The sequence below is a fragment of the Cryptomeria japonica genome, chromosome 11 (genome assembly GCF_030272615.1).
Source record: "Cryptomeria japonica chromosome 11, Sugi_1.0, whole genome shotgun sequence".
Lineage (NCBI taxonomy): Eukaryota > Viridiplantae > Streptophyta > Pinopsida > Cupressales > Cupressaceae > Cryptomeria > Cryptomeria japonica.
Genome location: NC_081415.1, coordinates 714,998,688 through 715,021,861, shown reverse-complemented (window position 1 = coordinate 715,021,861; position 23,174 = coordinate 714,998,688). Strand labels below are relative to the sequence as shown.

Below are 23,174 nucleotides of genomic sequence, written 5' to 3'. Positions count from 1 at the left end.
AAAATAACTACATATTCCCAGGATATTGAGGAGGACATGGTTCTAACAAATTGTATCCAATAGTTGGATATGTGTTTTGGTGTTTTGGTTTTTTGATATGTGCAAGAGGCAACAAGAAAAAGAGGAAATATATAAAATTGTAAAAACAAAGCATGTTTCACTAATGTATGGCAAAATGCCAACCCACCCAAAAATTTATGTAAACTTGTATGCTAGGAAGAAATTCTTTTGGCGAGACTGGAGGTTTTCTTGCCTCTGTTCTTTCCTCCCAGTGCCCACACTAAACCGAGGTTTAATTCTTAAAATTTAATAGAAATATTGCCGCTATGGCCTATTACCTATCAAAAAAAATAAAAATAATCTTTTAATAAATTTAACTTAATGAACATATATATAATACACAATTAAAACTACTAAAACACAATATGACTAACTTAATTGATAAAAACAATGTACTTAACTAATAAGTTAGCTCTGTGAGCAGTTGACGCTGAAGTATAAATATATTTAAAAACATTAAGCAAGCATAAATCGAATATATTAGCCAAATTATCCCCACTAATTCATAGCTATCCCTTTCAATAATGCCATAAATTGTCATTACTCTAAATTTTTTTATTTTTTTTTAAACAAATTGACTATAGGGGAAGAGCACCAGTAGCCGTCATAGCTAACTTCGCGCATCCACAGATCGTAAAAGGTATATCAATTTTGATTATTATTTTTAGTCATCTTCATATGCGACATAACTTCTTATAGCTATTGATCTGGCTTCTGGGTACTAACGATGCACATCGTGGAATCAGTTATGCGCACAAAGGTCAAAAAGTACACATTTCAAAGTGTCCCCTGATACCTAACTAAAGATGTTCCAGTAACCGTCAACTCAAAATCGCTAGTACTTGTTGACAAATATCCCAATAGTGGTGCACAAATGTTCCAATAGTGGTGCACAAATGGGCCAATTATGAACAAAAAATTACAAAAAATGATCGGCTATTGGTACAAAACAAATTTATTAATGGTGTTTTCACCATGACGGCTATTGGGGGATCAACATGACAATAAGATGACAGTTATTGGAACTATATTTATCTATTGGTACTCTTCCCCTACTAAATATAGAAATACTCTATCAATAAATGAGTCAATGTAATTCCTGGCAAGGTCTCTTTAGTATTTTAGATCAGTTGCAGACACCCTTAATACTCGTAATCCTTGCTGGAGGAAAGATTATTGAAAGGTTTGATCAGTGCAACTACAGCTTAATCATGTTAGAAAAATAATGTACCTGCCGGCTGCCAGTCAATTTTACATCGGGAGGCCATGCTCGCACTTCTTTTTATACACAGCGATGGAGTGAGGTGACCAAATACAACAACAGTAGTTAATGCCAGTAAATTGATGATCTATCTCATTAATTTCTAAGCAAAAACAATCTTTCCCACGCCGGAGAAATTTTGTACATCAATCGTCATGAATGTTACAATCGATTAATTGTAAGCCTGGAGTCGAACTAGTTACCAATCACTTCAAACACAGACCAATTTTTAATTAATTTAGCTTTAACTGCTTTATTTATTTGGTTGCCTCAGTCCATGGCCATCTATAAAAAGAAGTGTGAGCATACCCTTCAAATGTAAAATCGTCTATTGAAGGAGTACTGGTACCTACATTCTGCCAGGTACATTCTTTTCCTTATAGTTAAGCTCTACAGACCTTTCCTCCGCCAAGAAGTACGAGTATTATATATGGGTGTCTGTCCCGTATCTGAAATGTCTGCTTTCATGAACACATGTGGAAGGAATTATTTTCCCATTCCAGTACTCATTGTTGATAAGAGTATTTCCATATTCAGTATAGTTTGTTTGTTTAAACATGTTTTAGAGTATCACTATGGTTTTGCAGGCAGAGGCATTATGAGCGCAGCGCTGGCGATTGCTTTATTTGGCAGAAGTAGAGACGATGATGATGAGGCCATGGCTTACAGGTTTGGGATCAAACCTGGCGATCATATTTACACCTTTCGGATGGGGACTGCCTATTCACACCATGGTACTTAGCTATACTCTTGCTCACTTTTCAAACTTATTTCTCTGGAAATAACAACATTTCATGACCATGATATTGGTGTTTCCTTGTTTGTTGGCCAAGGCATTTATGTTGGGAAGAACAGAGTGATTCACTTCACCAATGACAACGTAAGAGGCAAAGGAGGACTTTTTGTAAAAATGTTCGGATACATCTCAAGTTCAAGTCCCTGTGAGATTGCCTGCCCTCGATGTGGACATCAAAGAGATAAAAGTGGAGTGATAATGACTTGCATCGATTGCTTCAGGGTTGGAGGCCAAGTCCATCGTTACGAGTATGGTATAGTTGCTTCTAATGCTCCACCAGGGACGTACACTCGTTTGCAGTCAAGTCATCCCAACAAAGCAATATCTCGTGCCATGGACAAGCTTCGACATGGATATGGAAAGTACGATTTGCTTCGAAAAAATTGTGAGCATTTTGCTCTCTACTGCAAAACAGAGAATGCGGAAGCAGAAAGTGGACAAGTACGAGCTGTTGTTGAAGGAATCGCACAGGTTATCGGTAATTTTTGTGTGTTTTTCAACGGTTTAGGACGACCTCGTTAGACTTTGGTGTTCCAAAAGCTATAAATTTTTTTGTTTCGCGGACACCATGAACGAGTTTCAAGTTTTTGGCGATAAGAAAATTTCTGAATTAGTGGGGAAATTTTCGGTAATATATTGAGGTTTTAATTTGCTCTCTTGAGGTATTAATGAGTCATGGCGAATGACCGTTTATTAGAAGCAATCTCCAGCACGGAAGAGATTGTGGTTGATTACAGGTAAAATATATATTTTAATATGTTGTTTATTACAATGGCGGCTGACTGAAATCATTCTCCTTACGAATCTCTTTAAAGATACTTAAATTGCAGTCAATCAATGAAATCCTCAATTTATCAGCATGAACTGCGTTATTCTGTCTTCTCTCTCTACATATGTCAGTTCATAAAATTTGCTTATGGCTTTCATTAGTAAAATCGGTTCTTCAAAGATTTTGGAGTCACCCACAAACAATTGCATCTTAATAGTTAGGATGCATTATATGTTCTCATCAAATTAAATACATTAAAAGAATTATTTATTAAATAAATGTTTTCTTAAATTTAAAAAATATTAATTTATGTTTATACATATTTGTATATTTATATTGTTTGAAATGAACAAGATATATTAAATTTGATTGGAGGATTTTTGAAAGTAAATATATATTCTTTTAAATTACTTACATGTTAGGTTGGTACAATTACCACACTTTTTTCGAATGGACTTTGCTAAATAGATTCAAATACAAGTCTTTGTCATATAGATTGGTTTTTTTTTGTTTTTTGTTTTTTGTTTTTATATATTGAACAATGATTTGAGATTTGAACTTAAGACCTCCCATGTAGAAGGCTTGCAGCTAAAGCGTGGGGTCATCCCGTCTATTGTAAGTTTTGCTATACTTTTATTGTATTCACCTCACAATTTCCATTTAATTAAGTTATCAATATAAACATGTAATGTGATTTTATATTAAAGTAATATCATATTCATATCCAAAATCATTTTTAATAATTTTTTTAAATTATAAAATATACAAAGATTAATGACAAATAAACAATATTTATTTAATGAAATATAAAAATTACATTATATTCTTAATTATAAATAATTAATAAATATTATCAAATGTATATCTAGATTGTTGGATCAATAATACACACAACAACAAACACAACTTAAATCTTACCATGATAGCATAGTTGAAACATCATTACTTTTATGAAGAGTTTTCTCCTTCCATAATGTTTCACCAAGAGGGTTCAACCCCACTACCATCTATTGAACCCTAATGTTTTCCTTTGTTTGTTTCTACCGTAGCATGGTTCTCAATAACACAATTAGTCATTTTTCATTAGTTTTTTAATCAATGGATAATGACCTTCTAAACAAAGATAAAATGCCTTAACCCAACAACTTGTAGCTCCATAATGCAATTATATCACTACACCTTTGATTTTAATGTTGGTATAAAAATTGTTAAGTTTATTTTTTATTATTATCAAGATCTACAATTTATAGCTATTATTTTAAAATTATAAATTTTATGAGTTATAAGAGTGGATAATGTGTGCTTTTAATGGAGTTTTAAATATGTTTAGAAATATTTTTTAATTTTATTGAATGTTTTTTTTTTTGTCATGTTTTGGATAAAAAATTATGCAATTAAATTTTAAAATATTTTAAAACATATTATGATGATTTTTGAAGCGTACCCTACAATTAGGTGGTGACACCAAAATGAGTAGATATAAAATCCTTTTAATTCGTTCATTTGTGAAGCATTTCTCACAACTAGGTGAAGACACAAAAATAATGTTGCCTTCTACATAATCATTCCATCATAGTGCATCAATACACATTATCAATTCATTACCCATTTATCTCCTAGTACACCTAGCACCTAATAATTTAATTAAATAAGGTCTAATTATTTAATTAAATTGAGCTAACATAATTCATCAATTTAATAATTATAATTTATCCAACTATATACCCAATTTATCCACCTAATATGCACCAACAATTCTAAAATTAATTATTAAGTCATCAAAATACACTTCACCTAGTTAACTATATAGTATATTCAGTTCACTCACTCACATCTTGTGTTTTTTTGCATTTATATGTGACGATGTTGTTTTATGTTTCCTATAATGTGCAAATTTTGTAGTGTAAGTGTATTTATGCTCTAAAATGGCACAATACTTCCTCGGGTATATCGTTTTAGAAAGTTGTTTACATAGACCTTGCTTCCTTTAAATTGGTATTAAAGATCCTCGCCAATTTTGATCCCATTTTTGGGTAGTTTGGGTTTTTTGTATTGATCATCTTTGAATGAGAGATTCTTGGAGAGTATTTTGTGAATTTATTGCAAGAAGGAAATAGCTAAAAACTCTAAAGAATAGAGAATACAAAATTGAATGAAAGAAACATTAAGTTGTGGAAGCTCAAGCTGGAAGACCTACTTGCAAACAAAGATATACAAAATTTTGTGCCTAGAAATATGTCATTGGGTTTGAAATAAGAAGATTGGGATCCATTTTTTCTCACCTGAAGATTGTTGGTCATGGAAGATTCGATATTTGATTAGATGGTACAGTGAAGGTACATCAATGGTGTCCTACACATTGAGGTTTTTCTCAAAGTATGAAGAATATGATGGAGGTGAGGAGTACTTGGGTGATGATTCTCACTTGAATATTGTTGGTCAAGGAAGAATCAAGATCCATTCTTCAAATGGTAGAGTGAAGGGTATTAATCTAGTGTCCTACATATCCTAGGTGTTACATGAAACCTACTTTTTGTAAGAAAATTGAATGATGTACGTGTGCATTTTTTCTTCTTGAATGGAGGATGTAAGATTATCAGAGGAGCTATGGTTCTTGCTAAGAGTGTTTAGATAGACACTTTATTTTAGCTTGATGCATGCATGATATAGTGCAATAGTTCTTCTATATCCATATAAACAAAACAATGTTAGAGTCTTCATCCTTGCCATGATTAGAATCAATAGTGAAGAAGAGTGTTGAATCAACTTACAATAGTCACGCTTTTGGGTACTTAAGAGTGCTAATTATTTGGAGAAGAGACTTCCAACTAAAAAGGCAATATTATGGCACCAAAGTCTTGTCCATATTAGTGAGAAAGGTCTTAGAGACTTGAAAAATAAAAGTCCTTACTAAGGAGTTAAATGATTGTGATTTATCAACTTTGATATTTTTGAACATTGTATGCATGGAAAGAAAAACCATGTGTGTATTTTTCTATAGTAGGGGAAGAGCACCAATAATTGACATAGCTCCAATACTTGCACACTTATTTCCATATTGACCCCCCAAAAAATACAAATATTTTTGTCAGTACATAATTATAAAAATACCAATAAATTTTTAATTGAACACCAATACATGTTCACAACTAAATGTGTAGTTGAACACAAAGAAGTAAAAAAAAAACCAACTACTGGTACATTTCTAATTTTAATACAAATCGACTTGCACAAAATATATACATTTAAAAAAAAAACTTTATGTTTACATTTACCACTCTATGGAAGTGGATAAAATGTACAAATGTACTCAAATTACATTTACATATGCACGGTTATTGGGGCATTACATGACATATAACAATCAAATATTGAATTCAAAGACACTCATGTGTACATTCTCCCAAACATCACTTCACAACTTCATACATTAAATAGATCTGCATTTGCAACAACTAGTGTAAGGCTCCCCAATAGCCAAGAATTTGCATAAAATTAATAAAAACCCAACAAAGAAAGTAGAAGGGAACGAAGAAATGAAGGACTGTAGATTAAATATGAGATGACTAATTGTTTCCCACAAACGAATGCATTCATATTCCACATTTGAATTATTTTATAAGACAAAATTTGTCGTGTCACTTTCATTTCAATCCAATCCACTACATACATACATACATACGTACATACATATACATACATACATATACATATACATATATACATATATATGTATATATGTATGTATGTATGTACACACACACACACACATATATTTGTGTGTGTGTGTGTCATATATATATACATACATACATATATATACAAACACACACACACACACATATTTATTTATTTATTTTAAGCAAGTTTTGCCTAGGGGGCAGTACCCATTATATTTCCAAGAGAAAAAATAATTACAAGGGTGAAGGACATGCCACTCCAAATACAAACATCCATAGGGGATCACTTATAAACTTGATCCCATTACCTATTACCATTAGCCTATCTCCTACTCCTTCTGGAAAGAGGTCATTGTTTTCCTGAAGGAAAGCTGCAAACCTTTCCATACTATTTTCCTTCATTATGCCAGCCTTGAAAATGGACCAAGCCTTCTGCATCTTCTTCTTTTTCCCTACTGACTGCAAACTGAAGTAACCCAACATGCACCCATCTGTTGGAATGGAGACTATCCCATCCAAATCTCTCATCACCTCTAGGTAAATCCCTTCCTCCACTGTCCTAAGCAGAATTCCATTTATCGACAGAGCATGGCCCAACACCTGATTAATCGGTTGGAACAAGTCTTCCATTAGCCTTCCATCGTGGACATGTCCCCCAGACTAGTAATCAAGTCTTAAAATATCCACCACTGTCTCTTTCTCCTGTTCATTTTCTTTTTTGAAAAGTCTTTCTACCTACTCCTTGGGCGATTCCTCCAAGCCAACCACCTTGCTGCACTTACAGACAATGCCCAAATGCTCTACCATTTTCTTTTCTGCTAAAACCAAGCCAAACAAGAGTCCATAATAGACCTTCCCATCGCCCATGCATCAACAACACCCAAATCAATAATGCTTGGGACAATCTGACTGTCAATCTCCTTGTACCCAATCTTATTTCCTTATGTAAATGATATCCTCACTCACGGGAGAACACCACTCTGGGATCCTATCACCGTCAAAAGCTGCACATCTTATCCACTTCTCGACTTTGGGATTGAAAGCAAAAACAAGATATGATCATCTTTAGTCCAATCGGCATCATGTCATCCCTGCCAAAATCTTTGCCAAAATCCTCAATCCCCATATCCGCCAGAAAGTCTGTTGTTCTGTTGCCTTCTCAATACATATGATGAATATGGTGAACTCCTAGTGAATATGTATTTGATCATTCCATTACGAGTTTTATGGCAGTCTATCACCGTCTCTACACCCTCCAGAGTCCCAAAAAACCAAAGAAAATCTACCTGAGTCCATATATACACCTACCCTGCCTTCGAACAACGAAACTGTTAAGAGAGTACTTCCCTTATCCCAATAATTCCTACGCGCGGTTGGGATTACCCGACTCCTATCCTTGGGATCTTATCTCTACCAGCTTCCGGATAATGACTCAGTTCCTTGAATACCAAGTTTGTCATCGAGATGGCCTTTGTCTGAGATTCAACTACGCCCTAGTTAGAAAGGAAATCCGCCGCACGATTTCCTTCATGATAAACATGTTTTATCTGATAGTCATCCAACTTTTGCATAAGCTGGTCTATTCTCGAGATCCAAGCGTTAAGCCTCTAGTTGGTAAATATTTTTTTGTTGATACAGTTTAGAATAATTTGAGAGTCACCTTCAATCACTACTTTTGATTATTTATTAGCGATAGCTCATTTAATCCCCTCCTCAAGCACAGTGATTTCTGTCGTATTGTTGGAAATAATTCATGAGGGCCCACATATAGCCCCTACAAAACTACCTTCCTCATCTCTGACCATGGCCCCAAAACCCAACAAACCTAGATTGTCATGGCTAGCACCATCAAAATTTAGTTTTTTCCAACCATGAGGCGGCGAACACCATTTGACATTCTTCTTGCCAATCGATTTATCCTTTAGTTTGTGTAAACTTGACTGTTTCAAATTCCAAACCTGCTCCATTTCCATATCCCACTTGGAGTATAATTTGTAGCTCTATCCATATATCTTGGCATTTATGTTCTCTTCAATTGCCGCCTGGACTCTGTTAATGAGTGTTGTGACCTCCAATTCTCCCCCCTTGAAAACTCTCATGTTTCGTTCTTTCCAAATCTGCCATACGACCATTGATGGCCCTATGATCCACAAGCTACCCCACTTTGAGATTTTACCCCCCGTAGGCCAAGCAAATATGAAATCTTTGAAAGTACAACTACGCACCGTGTGATTCTGCAACATTCTTAAAAGCCAATCCCAACATTGAGTTGAAAATTTGCACCCATATAAGAGGTGGTTAATTGTTTCTTCCTCTTCCTTGCATAGGTAACATCTGCTAGGCCCAGAAATACCAATTGTTTTTATCCTGTCACTTGTCAGTATCCTTCCATGAAGCACAATCCATAAGAATGCACCAGCTTTTGGGAGTACCCTTTTATCCCAACAAAGGATCATTGTCCAATTACTGTCTTTTTCTCTCCTTCTTTGAAATTCATAGCCCAAACTTACCTTGTAGTTACCTGATTTCACTGCATTTCATATTAGCGTGTCCTCCTCATTCGAGATGTAAACCTTCCTGCCTTTTAAAATCTCTGCCAGTTTTAAGCAATTACCCATGTTCCATAAGGTATGTGCAGGATCATGGTGTGCCAAAACAGGCCCTTAAGTGGCAATGAAATTTCAGAAAATCAAAGTTATGCAACTTGACATGAAAATTTGAATAAGTTGTGAACATTATTTTAAAAATATGTAAGAAGAGAATATATAGAAAATTGAATGTAGTTTCTAAGCTACTAGTTGTTTTTTGGAAAAAAAAATCCTATTTGATGAAAATTTCAAATTTCAATGAAGTGGTACTAAAATTTCAGGAAAAAAATAAGAAGTATACGTATGTCTAACCACCCTAATCACAATCAAATCTTAATATTTTTTTATAATATTTATAATATAAGTATTAGACTCATGTCCGGATGTGACACATTTTTTTTTTTAATTTTTAATAAGTTAAATAATTATTTATGAATTTTTTACTACAGCTTTTCAGAAATTTAGAAACTCCTACGTCTGACTACCTTAACTTGGTCAAAACCTTATAAATTTTTTATTTTTTTAATTTTTCCCTATAGTAGACGAATAATAGGATGTGACGCATGTTTCGGTTTCAAAAAATGTTATACCGTTTGAAAGTTATGAGTGTTTTTCAATCAGTATATCAATCAGGACTATTGTCAGAATTCAATTAGAAAATAAATAATAATTATTTATTAAAGTCAAAATAAGACAAGCCTTATATTGTTGGAAAGCTGGGAATGTCCTTAAAAAACCCTTTTCATTTTATCAATTTTGGTTACAAAAAAAGTTGTCAGCCAGCAGTGTAAAGTTTGGAAAATCAAGAAATACTGAGAAACACATTTTTTTAGTTGACTTTCCAGGCTTGTCACTTCCAAGCCAAATACCAAAGCAATCCCAAGCTGAAATTTGAAATTTGAAAATTTGACTACAAAGATTTGTGTTCCTCAAACAATTTCCCGTTGCTGCCATTTATTTGGTAAACTACCACATGGCAAAAATCCGATATCCGATTAAATCGGATATCGGATTTTAGAGAGAGAGAGAGAGAGAGAGAGAGAGAGAGACCCCTAAGAACATAATTTGGTGTCTTAAGGGGTCCTATAGTGTCGTTAGGGGTCAAATGGTGTCTTAAGGGGTCATATGGTGTCCCATGAACCCTTATGACCTCTTAGGACACCATGTGACCCCTAATGACACCATATTGGGTCGCTTTGGGTCATATTGTGTCCTAAGGGGTCATATTATGTTCTGAGGGGTCCTATGGTGTCCCAAGACACCATATGACCCCTATGGACACCGTATGACCCCTAACAACACCATAGGACCCCTTAAGACACCAAATCATGTCGTTAGGGGTCATATTGTGTCTTACGGGGTCATAAGACACAATATGACCCCTAACGACATGATTTGATGTCTTAAGGGGTCCTATGGTGTTGTTAGGGGTCATACGGTGTCCATAGGGGTCATATGGTGTCTGGTGTCTTGGGACACCATAGGACCCCTTATGACACAATATGACCCCTTTTCCCTACAATATGACCCAAAGCGACCCAATATGGTGTCATTAGGGGCCATATGGTGTCCTAAGAGGTCATAAGGGTTCATGGGACACCATATGACCCCTATGGACACCAGATGACCCCTAACGACACCATAGGACCCCTTAAGACACCAAATCATGTCGTTAGGGGTCATATTGTGTCCTACGACCCTCTTAGGACACCATATGGCCCCTAATGACACCATATTGGGTCGCTTTGGGTCATATTGTAGGGAAACGGGGTCATATTGTGTCATAAAGGGTCCTATGGTGTCCCAAGACACCATATGACCCCTATGGACATCGTATGACCCCTAACGACACCATAGGACCCCTTAAGACACCAAACCATGTCGTTAGGGGTCATATTGTGTCTTACGGGGTCGTAGGACACAATATGACCCCTAACGACATGATTTGGTGTCTTAAGGGGTCCTATGGTGTCGTTAGGGGTCATACGGTGTCCATAAGGGTCATATGGTGTCCATGAACCCTTATGACCTCTTAGGACACCATATGACCCCTAATGACACCATATTGGGTCGCTTTGGGTCATATTGTAGGGAAAAGGGGTCATATTGTGTGCTAAGGGGTCCTATGGTGTCCCAAGATACCATATGACCCCCATGGACACCGTTTGACCCCTAACGACACCATAGGACCCCTTAAGACACCAAATCATGTCGTTAGGGGTCATATTGTGTCTTACGGAGTCATAGGACATAATATGACCCCTAACAACATGATTTGGTGTCTTAAGGGGTCCTATGGTGTCATTAGGGGTTGTATGGTGTCCATAGGGGTCATATGGTGTCCCATGAACCCTTATGACCTCTTAGGACACCATATGACCCCTAATGACACCATATTGGGTTTCTTTGGGTCATATTGTAGGGAAAGGGGTCATATTGTGTCCTAAGGGGTCCTATGGTGTCTTGGGACACCATATGACCCCTAACGACATGATTTGGTGTCTTAAGGGGTCCTATGGTGTTGTTAGGGGTCCTATGGTGTCTTAAGGGGTCCTATAGTGTTGTTAGGGGTCGTACGGTGACCCTAACGACATGATTTGGTGTCTTAAGGGGTCCTATGGTGTTGTTAGGGGTCGTATGGTGTCCATAGGGGTCATATGGTGCCCCATGAACCCTTATGACCTCGTAGGACACCATATGACCCCTAATAACACCATATTGGGTCGCTTTGGGTCATATTGTAGGGAAAAGGGGTCATATTGTGTCCTAAGGGGTCCTATGGTGTCCCAAGACACCATATGACCCCTATGGACACTGTACGACCCCTAACGATGCCATAGGACCCCTTAAGAAACCAAATCATGTCATTAGGGGTCATATTATGTCCTACGACACAATATGATCCCTAACGACATGATTTGGTGTCTTAAGGGGTCTTATGGCGTCGACACAATATGACCCCTAACGACATGATTTGGTGTCTTAAGGGGTCCTATGGCATCGTTAGGGGTCGTATGGTGTCCATAGGGGTCATATGGTGTCCCATGAACCCTTATGACCTCTTAGGACACCATATGACCCCTAATGACACCATATTGGGTCACTTTGGGTCATATTGTAGGGAAAAGGGGTCATATTGTATCCTAAGGGGTCCTATGGTGTCCCAAGACACCATATGACCCCTATGGACACCATACGACCCCTAACGACACCATAGGACCCCTTAAGACACCAAATCATGTCGTTAGGGGTCATATTGTGTCTTACGACCGTAAGACACAATATGACCCCTATCGTAAGACATAATATGACCCCTAACGACATGATTTGGTGTCTTAAGGGGTCCTATGGTGTCGTTAGGGGTCTCTCTCTCTCTCTCTCTCCTTCTCTCTTTCTCTCTCTCACTCTCTCCTTCCTTCTCTCTCCCTCTCTCCCTCTCCTTCTCTCTTTCTCTCTCTCACTCTCTCCTTCCTTCTCTCTCTCTCTCTCTCTCTCTCTCTCTCTCTCTCTCTCTCTCTCTCTCTCTCTAAAATATGACTAATAAAATCCATATCCGATTTAATCGGATATCGGATTTCTGCAATGTGGCAGATTACTAAATAAATGGCGGCAACAAGAATTTTTTTGGGGACCACAAATTTTTGTATTAAAATCAAATATCGGATAAAATCCGATATTTGATTTTTGTACAAAAAACCGAGAAAGAAAGGGTTTGTGGGCCATTCTGTAGATTCCAACGGCCCACAGTTTGCATATATTCTGTTTTCTGTCAAGGATCACGGGTTTTCAGACAGCTAGAGACAAATTTGTGCTTTTGGGAGATTCTTAAAGTGAAAACTTACATTGTCAATCACAAAGGAGCATGTGTGGAGGGAAATGGGGAGTAGTAGTCATCGGAAGTCTAAACGCAAAAGAAAACTTTCAAATGACCAAATTGAAGTGTATAGAGAAAGAGATAGAGAATGTCATAGGAGGAGAAGACAAGGTATGTTAAATATTGCTAATGTTACTTCAACTGAAGAGGAAATTGAATTTGAAAATGTGCCACAAGTTATTGAAAATTTTGAAAATGTTGAAAGTGATAATGAAAATGCTCAACATGTGGAAAATTTTGACATAGGAGGTGAAAATGTGGAAAACTTTAACGTTGAAGGTGGAATTGCTCAACCAAGTGAACCATATGTAACACCTAATTACTTTAGAAATGAAGACCCTCTCATGGATGAAAGACAAATTCCAAATCCAAGACCTTCAAGAACCCCAAAATGGTTATTTGAAATCGACGAGAACATTATTGCGAATCTTGAAGGCAAGAGGTCAACAAGAACCGTTCGATTGTGGGCTACACAAATTTTCAACCAAAATTTTAGCAATAAGACATTGACTGAGCAATGCCAACTCTTTGTTCAATTGCTAAAGATGATAAAGATGAGACCATTGCTAAACAAATTGAAGATTCGTATGAACAAGAAGATGGAGAGAAATTCTATTATTGCAAAAAATCTATTTGACCAGCTCTCAATTCTATTGGAAAGAATACCAAAGAAAGAGATAAGAGAGCCGCTCAAAGAGTGATTACAAACTCCTTAGTAAGCCATCAATTGAGTAAGGCTCGTCAAATGAGACAAACTTGTGTTGATTTTAACATAAACCGTAAAACTTTGGATAGAGCACTTGCACGAAGACAAAGACTTGACGATCCACTTCAACAAGATACATTGGCATTTGGTGGGAGGCTTCCACGTGTTGATAGAAAGTTGACCGACAATGTGAAGGAAGAGATTCAACAATTTTGGCACTCTAGTTCTAGAGTGTCACCCAATGTAAAGGACGTTTTGAAATTAAGAATTGGCAACCGAGTCTACACACCGCATCCCAAACATTTCTTGGAATCAAGACAAACAATGTTGTACAAATTTTTTTGTGAATTACATCCAACTTTGCAAATATCACAAAGGGCCTTTGAATCTTTGAAACCATTTTATTGTGTTCCTCTTAAGATTCGCAATACCTGTTGTTGCAAGTACCATGTGGAGTTTTCAATGTACCATGAACTTTTATGTCATATTCATTCTACGATGCATACTAATGAGATATTGTAGGAGTGTGGTGCAATGCTATTTCCAAGATCATCAAGAGACTTGCAAGATCTATTTTTATGCCCTAGAGATGATGGCTGCTATTTCTATAGAAATGACTGTTTAAATGAGAAGTGCTCAGAATGCGGTGGGTTCTCAAAGTTTGTTTCATGTTTTCATGAGGGAAGTGAACAAGAGTTTGGAAATAATTATGTTGAGAAAAAAAGATACGAGACAGTGAAATATACTTTGAAGAGTGGAGGTGAAGGTTCTAGATGCGAATTAGTCTCAAGAGAAGTGAGTATTGCTGATTTTATTTTGGATTTTAAGGAAAATATTTTCTACAAGTATGCAAGGCACACCCATAGGTCTTAGTGGTTGGATCAACAGTTCAGGATGTGTAAGAACTCTTTCTTGATTGGCACTATTGTATCAGTGGTTGATTTTGTAGAGAACTATACATTGCAACCACAGAATGAGGTATAGTCTCAGTACTACAATTCAGTCCAGATTGCTATTTTTGTTCACATTACATATAGACATGCTCCTGATAGTACAAAAGAGGACATGAAGATAATCAGGGAGTATCATTTTTATATGAGTGGTGATAGATCACACTCCTCCGAGTATGTGCAACATTCTTTCAAGAATTTTTTTGAGTTCTTGCATGAGAAAGATATTGCAATTGACTGACATATAATATGGTTAGATAATTGTACGAGTCAATTCAAGAATGCCTGTATGTTTTATTGGTTGAGTAGAATGCATGTGGAGAGGCGTATACCTCATATTTGGTGTTTTTTTGAGGCGGGGCATGGAAAGGGAGAGCATGATGGAGCAGGTGCATGTTTGAAGAGAGCTATAGTTAAGGAGCAAATGAGGATTTCAGGTGCAAATTTCTCTGATGCACGTTCTATTGTTGATTGGTGTAGTTCAACATTGTCACATGGAGGTACTCTTGATTCAGCAGTGAGCAAATTCTTTTGGTTGGTTGAGGAGGGAACAGTGGGAGATAGATTGGATTGTCAAACAATTAAAGATTCTTCAAAGATACATTCATTTCTTAGCTCAGATGCAAGTACATGGACCATTTGGACATGAGCATTGGCTTGTTTTTGTCAGAGTTGTGTTCGGTGTGATTGGGATCAGTGCGAGTCAAGTGAGTGGGTTGATACGTGGGTTCCCCACTATCTAACTCCTTTATCTCAAACAATATCCTTGTCAAACAATGACATGGAAAGTTCACTTGAGTATGATCGTCTATCAGATCTTGTACAACCAGGACATGTTTTTGCAGTTGTTGCACCACAAGGGAATGAAGAGAGATCAGAATATTGGTTGGCACGATGTGTACAGGGAAAACAAAAGCTAACACAACCAGTGATAGATGATGATGGGTTCACATATCCTACAGGTTCAGTTGTTGTTGTGGGAACTTGGTTGCGAACATACATGATTAGAAAGAATGGCATACCTGCATTTGAAGACTATGAGAGACACAAAACCATTATAATGTATTCACACCTTATTATAGCTACAAATGTCAAGTTGTTGAAGCATCAAGCAAAACCAAAGACCAAATAGCTATGGACAATGACTACTGTTGATCATGAAGCAATACTGGATACTCTTAAACAAAGAGATGACCTTCAAGCACACTTGAGTAGTAGGTCTTTAATGGTGCCTTATTTTTTTATCATGCATTTCATTTCAAACAATGATCATTAAACCTTAATGTTCAAGTTTGTTACGTGTATATTAAGGATGTGTTCAAAATGCAGGTCTATTGATGAATGTTTTTTTTTGGCAACACAGTTTTTGCATGCACATAGCGAGTACACTCGATATAATTGGAAGGGACGTGTTTTTGCAACACGACTTATTATCATGCATTTGATGAGCTTTACAATTTTTGTTATTAGACAACACTATTTGATAATTTTTTATGATATAATTATCGCATAACCTTTATGCTCATGAAGGCCTTTTTTGATGATATACAACAGTATCACATTACGATTTTTGCGTCAACATAGTGGGTTTTGTTGATATAATTCGAAGGGACATATTTTTATGGTATATAATCCCACCTTTTCATTTATTATCATGCATTTCAGTTGAAGTGATTATCATAAATCCTTTATGTTCATCCATGCATTTTATGTGTAGACTAACAATTCTTAAAAATATAGGTTCATGCTAGATCATTCATCGTTGACAAGACCCTCTCTTGGTGATGGTACATATTCCTTTGTGCATTAATGAGATTAAATTGTGGGTCTTGTCGTCGTTTATTATCATGCAGATGATTCAAATATATGTGGCCAAGACACATCTGCAGTGGATCAAATTGTCATGACAGATGATCTATTGAATCAAACATTTGACATTGATAGTCAGGTAAATAGGTTAATGTTGGGCCTTCAACATCAACACCTACTAGTCAAGGTGGTCATCAAACTTTCACTCAGGTAACCTTGTCTATTTTTATTCATTAATGGTTAATAAAATAAAGTCAGTTAGATTTTGGCAATTGAATAACATTGTTTCATTTTCAGACGCTGACATCAGATGCACCTAATATTCTCTCCACAATGGAGCATGGTGTTCTTTAGCAGTAGCATCTTTGATGCTTTTGACAGTAGTATGAGTCAGATTAGTAAATTTCTAATTTGATGCTTCCCACAAGACTTTGCAACTTTAGATTGTGAGTGTGCCCCTATTACAAATGAATTGTACTTTAATCGACATAGATGGTCTATGATGGCTTTTTTGTAAGACTATATGGTTTTATTATATATATTGTACTTTAATCAACATATAACAATATTTAAGTGGTGGTTGGCATGAGCTTGAATATGGTAAGTTGTATGCATCTTGAAGTTGAATATGATATGTTGTATACATCTTGAAGTTGAAATTTGATTAGACTTTGTCAGCATTTGATGAATCATAAATGTCATTTCATTATTAATCTTGTGAGTGTAAGGTGTAGGAATAAATATCAATTACTTTGAAAGTCATGGATGGTTGTCCTGATATGATAACCACCAGATGGTTGTGCCTTATGAAGAAAAGCTGTACAGATAATAACTAATTGAGAACATCAATTCAAATGCATAATATAGAGGATGCTAATAACAAATATTTGTATATTTATTTTTTCTAATAATGAAATAGGTACAACTGTATTGAGATAAAATGAAGCTTTTATCTCATATAAAGATGTCACATTGGCAAATTGGTCTTTATTATAATACACAAGACATAAGTAAAATCAAAACGCTCTCGTCAAATCCTTCCAGATTCTATGTTAACTTGTGACTCATTAGTGTATGCTAGGAGAGGGAAGAGTGTGTGGCTTCAGGGTACAGTTTTGGACTTGAACCATATTGCATAAATCTCAAGGCTTCAACTTGATTATCATTAAAGGTTTCTGATTGTTTACAAAATATCCCTTCATGGATGTCACATGCGTAGGGTATGACCCCGAGCGTCATATCGAGTGGGGGGGCAAAATAGGAGCATGCGTAGGGTAATAATGCCTGACTGGACATGTCAGAGCTGACGGTTCATCATCGCGACGAGCAGAACAAAAAATCGACCACACGACAACATTCCATTGAGTGAGACTGACGATTTTTTCGCCAACCGAAAAATTGCTGCCCTAATAAAACCGTAGGGCAACTTGAAAAACCGAGATAGGCTTTTGTAGGGACCCCTCTCATGGCCTTGTAGGTTCAAACGGATCATTTGTAGGTGCCATGAATTCTGAGTTAGGGCCCGTCAAAGTTTGACAATTTTGAGCACTTAGGGCGCTCAAGGGACAACGCCGGTAGGGTATGACCCCGAGCGTCGGATCGAGTGGGGGGGCAAAATAGGAGCATGCGTAGGGTAATAATGCCTGACTAGACATGTCGGAGCTGATGGTTCTTCATCGTGATGAGCAGAATGAGAAATCGGCCATGTGACAACATTCAATTGAGTGAGACTAACGATTTTTTCGCCAACCAAAAAATTGTTGCCCTAATAAAACCGTAGGGCAACTTGAAAAAATGAGATAGGATTTTGTAGAGACCCCTCTCGTGGCCCTGTAGGTTCAAATAGATCATTCGTAGGTGCCACGGATTTTGAGTTAGGGCCCGTCAAAGTTTGACAATTTTGAGCACTTAGGGCACTCAAGGGACGACGCCGGTAGGGTATGACCCCGAGCGTCGGATCAAGTGGGGGGGAAAAATAGGAGCATGCGTAGGGTAATAATGCCTAACTGAACATGTCGGAGTTGACGGTTCGTCATCGCGACAAGCAGAACGAGAAATCGACCACACAACAACATTCCATTGAGTGAGACTAATGATTTTTTCGCCAACCAAAAAATTGCTGCCCTAATAAAACCGTAGGGCAACATGAAAACCGAGATAGAATTTTGTAGGGACCCCTCTCATGGCCTCGTAGGTTCAAACAGATCGTTTGCAAGTGCCACGGATTCCGAGTTAGGGCCCGTCAAAGTTTGACAATTTTGAGCACTTAGGGCGCTCAAGGGACGACGCCGATAGGGTATGACCCCGAGCGTCAGATCGAGTGGGGGGGGGGGGAAATAGGAGCATGTGTAGGGTAATAATGCCTAACTGGACATCTCAGAGTTGACGGTTCGTCATCGCGACAAACAGAATGAGAAATCGGCCACGCGCCAACAATCCATTGAGTGAGACTGACGATTTTTTTGCCAACCAAAAAATTGCTGCCCTAATAAAATCGTAGGGCAACTTGAGAAACTGAGATAGGATTTTATAGGGACCCCTCTCGTGGCCATGTAGGTTCAAACGGATCGTTCACAGGTGCCACGAATTCCGAGTCAGGGCCCGTCAAAGTTTGACAATTTTGAGCACTTAGGGCGCTCAAGGGATGACATCGATAGGGTATGACCCCGAGCGTTGGATCGAGTGGGGGGGAAAAATAGGAGCATGCATAGGGTAATAATGCCTAACTGGACATGTTAGAGCTGACAATTTGTCATCACAACGAGCATAACGAGAAATCGACCACGCGACAACATTCAATTGAGTGAGACTGACGATTTTTTCGCCAACCAAAAAATTGCTGCCCTAATAAAACTGTAGGGAAAATTGAAAAACCAAGATAGGATTTTGTAGGGACCCCTCTCTTGGCCCTGTAGGTTCAAATAGATCATTCATAGGTGCCACAGATTCCGAGTTAGGGCCCGTCAAAGTTTGACAATTTTGAGCACTTAGGGCGCTCAAGGGACGACGTCGGTAGGGTATGACCCCGAGCGTCGAATCGAGTGGGGGGGTAAAATAGGAGCATGCATAGGGTAATAATGCCTAATTGGACATGTTGGAGCTGATGGTTCATCATCGCAACAAGCAGAACGAGAAATCGGCCATGCGACAACATTCAATTGAGTGAGACTGACGATTTTTTCACCAACCGAAAAATTGCTACCCTAATAAAACCCCAAGCGTTCGACCGAGGTGGGGGGAAAAATAGGACCATGCATAGGGTAATAATGAATTGTATCAAGTATTGTTCATTAAATGAATTGTATTGTATTGTTCATTAAATGAATTGTATTGTTCATTCATTGTATTGTTGATTGAATGAATTGTATTGTATTGTTGATTAAATGAATTGTATTGTTCATAAATTGTATTCTTCATTAAATGAATTGTATTGTATTGTTCATTAAATGAATTATATTGTTCATTATAAAAACAACAATTATGATGAAATGAAATGAATTGTATTGTTCATTAAATAGCCATTATTACCCATTGTTAATTATTGGAATGAAGATTAAAGATTTTCATGATAACACCACGCATAGAAGCAACAATTTATATGATCGAATATCAACTTATGTATATATAAAAATGTCGAATGATTACAAATGTATGTCCATACACAAATATGGCGTAAACGCCAACTAAAACAAAATGTATGTCTAAATACGTGAATGTATGTCCATATACAAAATATACATGCCAACTAGACATGTAAGCATCCCAAAACTATCTATAACATCCTAAGCTGCTGATGGATAATCAAAATCGATCCTCTTCACTGCACTGCTCGGCTTTGAAGGATCCTACACAAGAAAAACAAACCACGATTAATATTAGTTAGATTTTATAATTCTCATTCGAAAAGTTAACATAAAAATGAACTATAATTGAACTATTCCTGTTTACCTCATCTCCATGTTTTCTCTTCAGCTTTGCAGGACTCTTGATGTATGTCTTTGGTAGAGGAGGTATGTTTTGAATATTTTGATACACAACCTACATATGTTCAGAAACATGACATTGATACAAGTTAGCATATAATTGTCACTAATAATAACAAATTATATCTACTAATCAAATAATAAAATAAACACACATCTACTCGAGGCATCTCTTCTTCTTCTTCAGGTATACTGGGTATAGTCATCAAGGATGTGAAGCCAAGAGTTCTCTGTATATATACACAACAAGTATATGAAAACTATCAATCTATGTATAGACATATATAATCACTATAAGTTATTTAAACTATTCATTCAATCATATTTGCATTCAATTACCTTTCCCTTGTCTCCAATTGCACTACCAGATCTTAAATCACACTACACCGCACTCGTGCTGTTTGTGCCCTACAAGAGTAAAATAAGATATACATGCAAGTTACTACATAATCCAATTAATACAAATATAAATGATGAGCATGTATGTATAATAAAATACAAACGACTAGGTGCAATAATATATGTACCGTCAAGCTATCAAGGCCAAATGAAATGGCCGACAAGGTGCCCTCCTGAATCTATCTAAACTCATCCTCAGTCATCAACTGTTAAATAGACCATGTAAAATTAGTACTTAATATTATCTAATTTATAAATATTTAATTAAAATATAACATGAACTGTGAAAACACAAATCTTACCAATACATCATCAATGTATGATGACGGTGCCTCCTCGACTCTAGCATGTGAGGACTCCCCAGGGTATCCTCCAATCTGTGTAATAACATCTGGTGCATCATGCATCTCGTGCACCTCATAATCTGCACTGCCCACAGGAGGATCAACGGGTTGTCCAATTGGACCAAAGCATATGTGCCCACACATGACACAACTATGGGGCACACATATGTGTGGAGCCGAGGATGACGTGTCACCAACACCGGATGCACCGCTACCATCAAGAGTAGGTTGAGCTACTAACGCAACCTGAGAAACCAAAAGGCTACTCAAAGAGTGAATAGCCGATATGGTCCGTGAAGCCGCCTCACAAATGATATCAGGATGTTGAACTGTAGGTGGGGGATCAACAGGAGGAGGGGGGACATATGGGCCCTAGACTACTCGGACTGCCCCAGGTCTATTTTGGGGTATACCTAAACCTACACCCTAGAAAGGTTAGATGTCAAAGTAGTTCACATGTTTGTGTAAAACAAACTCAGCATACAATTTTTTTATGAAATAGAAGGGGATATCAAGATTGTTGTTGGGTGGTTTGTCGAAAACCATCCACCAATGATCCCAAAAGTTTTTCACAATCCCATCATTTGTGCACCATTTGATAGAAAGTTTTATTTTTTTGGGATCTACGGGCTGACCAGTACGGGGATTGACAAACAATGAGGCGATTTCGGCTTTGGATATCTCAAGATCCTTGATATCCTTATACGACAAGCCATCTGCATATTTTTCCTTCATAGAATCTCACCACAAAAGGGCGACATCGTGCTCCTCAGTCATGGTTTCCATACTTTTTATGATCGACGTGAGAGGATCAAACAATGGGTGTAGACGAGGGATCCTACGATATACTTCTGCAATCCCCCTCAATTCTTTCAAATTTTGTGCAATCAAATCTTGAATTGAGGGGGGGTTTGGTTGTTGCAGTTGTGGTTGTGGTTGGTCAGTGTTTTCATTGTTATCCCCCATTTTTGACCTAATTAAATGTAAACAATAAAATTTAGTTAACAAATTTAAACAATTAGGTATTTGATTTAAAAAAACCTAGTTTTCATGAAAAAACCATATTTTCAATGAAAAATCAAATAAACATTAACAAAAATACAAAAAATGAATGAAAATGATTCAAAAACGATATAATTCTTACCTCTAAATCTATTTTTTTGCAATTTTTTGTCAAAACACCAGATATTGGATGGAGCGGATATCGGATTTTGATGAATTCGTGCGACCCATGAGTTAAAAATGACTCATGGGACTGTCACTGTCGAAATATAAAAGTCTCAGAAAATCAGATATCCGATTTTTCTCGATATCCAATTTCTATACTTAAATTATTTTTTAATAACATATATAATATAATAACATATTATATAATATATTATTATATTATATAATACGTATTGTATTATATTATATATATTATAATATATAATATAATATAATATAATATTATATTATACTATATATAATAATATATTATATTATATTATAAATAATATAATATAATATAATATTGTATTATATAATACATATTATATTATATTATATATATTATAATATATAATATAATATATTATTATATTATATATATTATGAATATATAATATAATATATTATTATATTCTATTATACAATATTATATATTATATAATATAATATAATACAATATTGTATTATATTATAATATATAATATAATATAATATAATATAATATAATATAATATAATATAATATAATATAATATAATACAATATTGTATTATATTATAATATATAATATAATATAATATAATATTATATTGTATAATATATAATATAATATAATATAATATAATATTATATTGTATAATATATAATATAATATAATATTATATTATATTATATATTATACAATATAATATAATATTATATTATATATTATATTATAATATGATACAATATTATAATATATAATAT

The 23,174-nt window shown here is 36.0% G+C and overlaps 1 protein-coding gene across 1 annotated transcript in view; it reads left to right on the top strand.

Annotated features, from left to right (window-relative positions):
- Positions 1-2,792: 2,792 nt before the first annotated feature.
- The window catches only part of LOC131860409 (ATP synthase subunit beta, chloroplastic-like), a 73,022-nt gene continuing 52,640 nt past the window's right edge, over positions 2,793-23,174 (top strand). The window contains exon 1 of the mRNA XM_059214820.1: positions 2,793-2,854. Coding sequence (XP_059070803.1) covers positions 2,793-2,854 — 62 coding nt within the window. The remainder of the gene's footprint in view (positions 2,855-23,174) is intronic.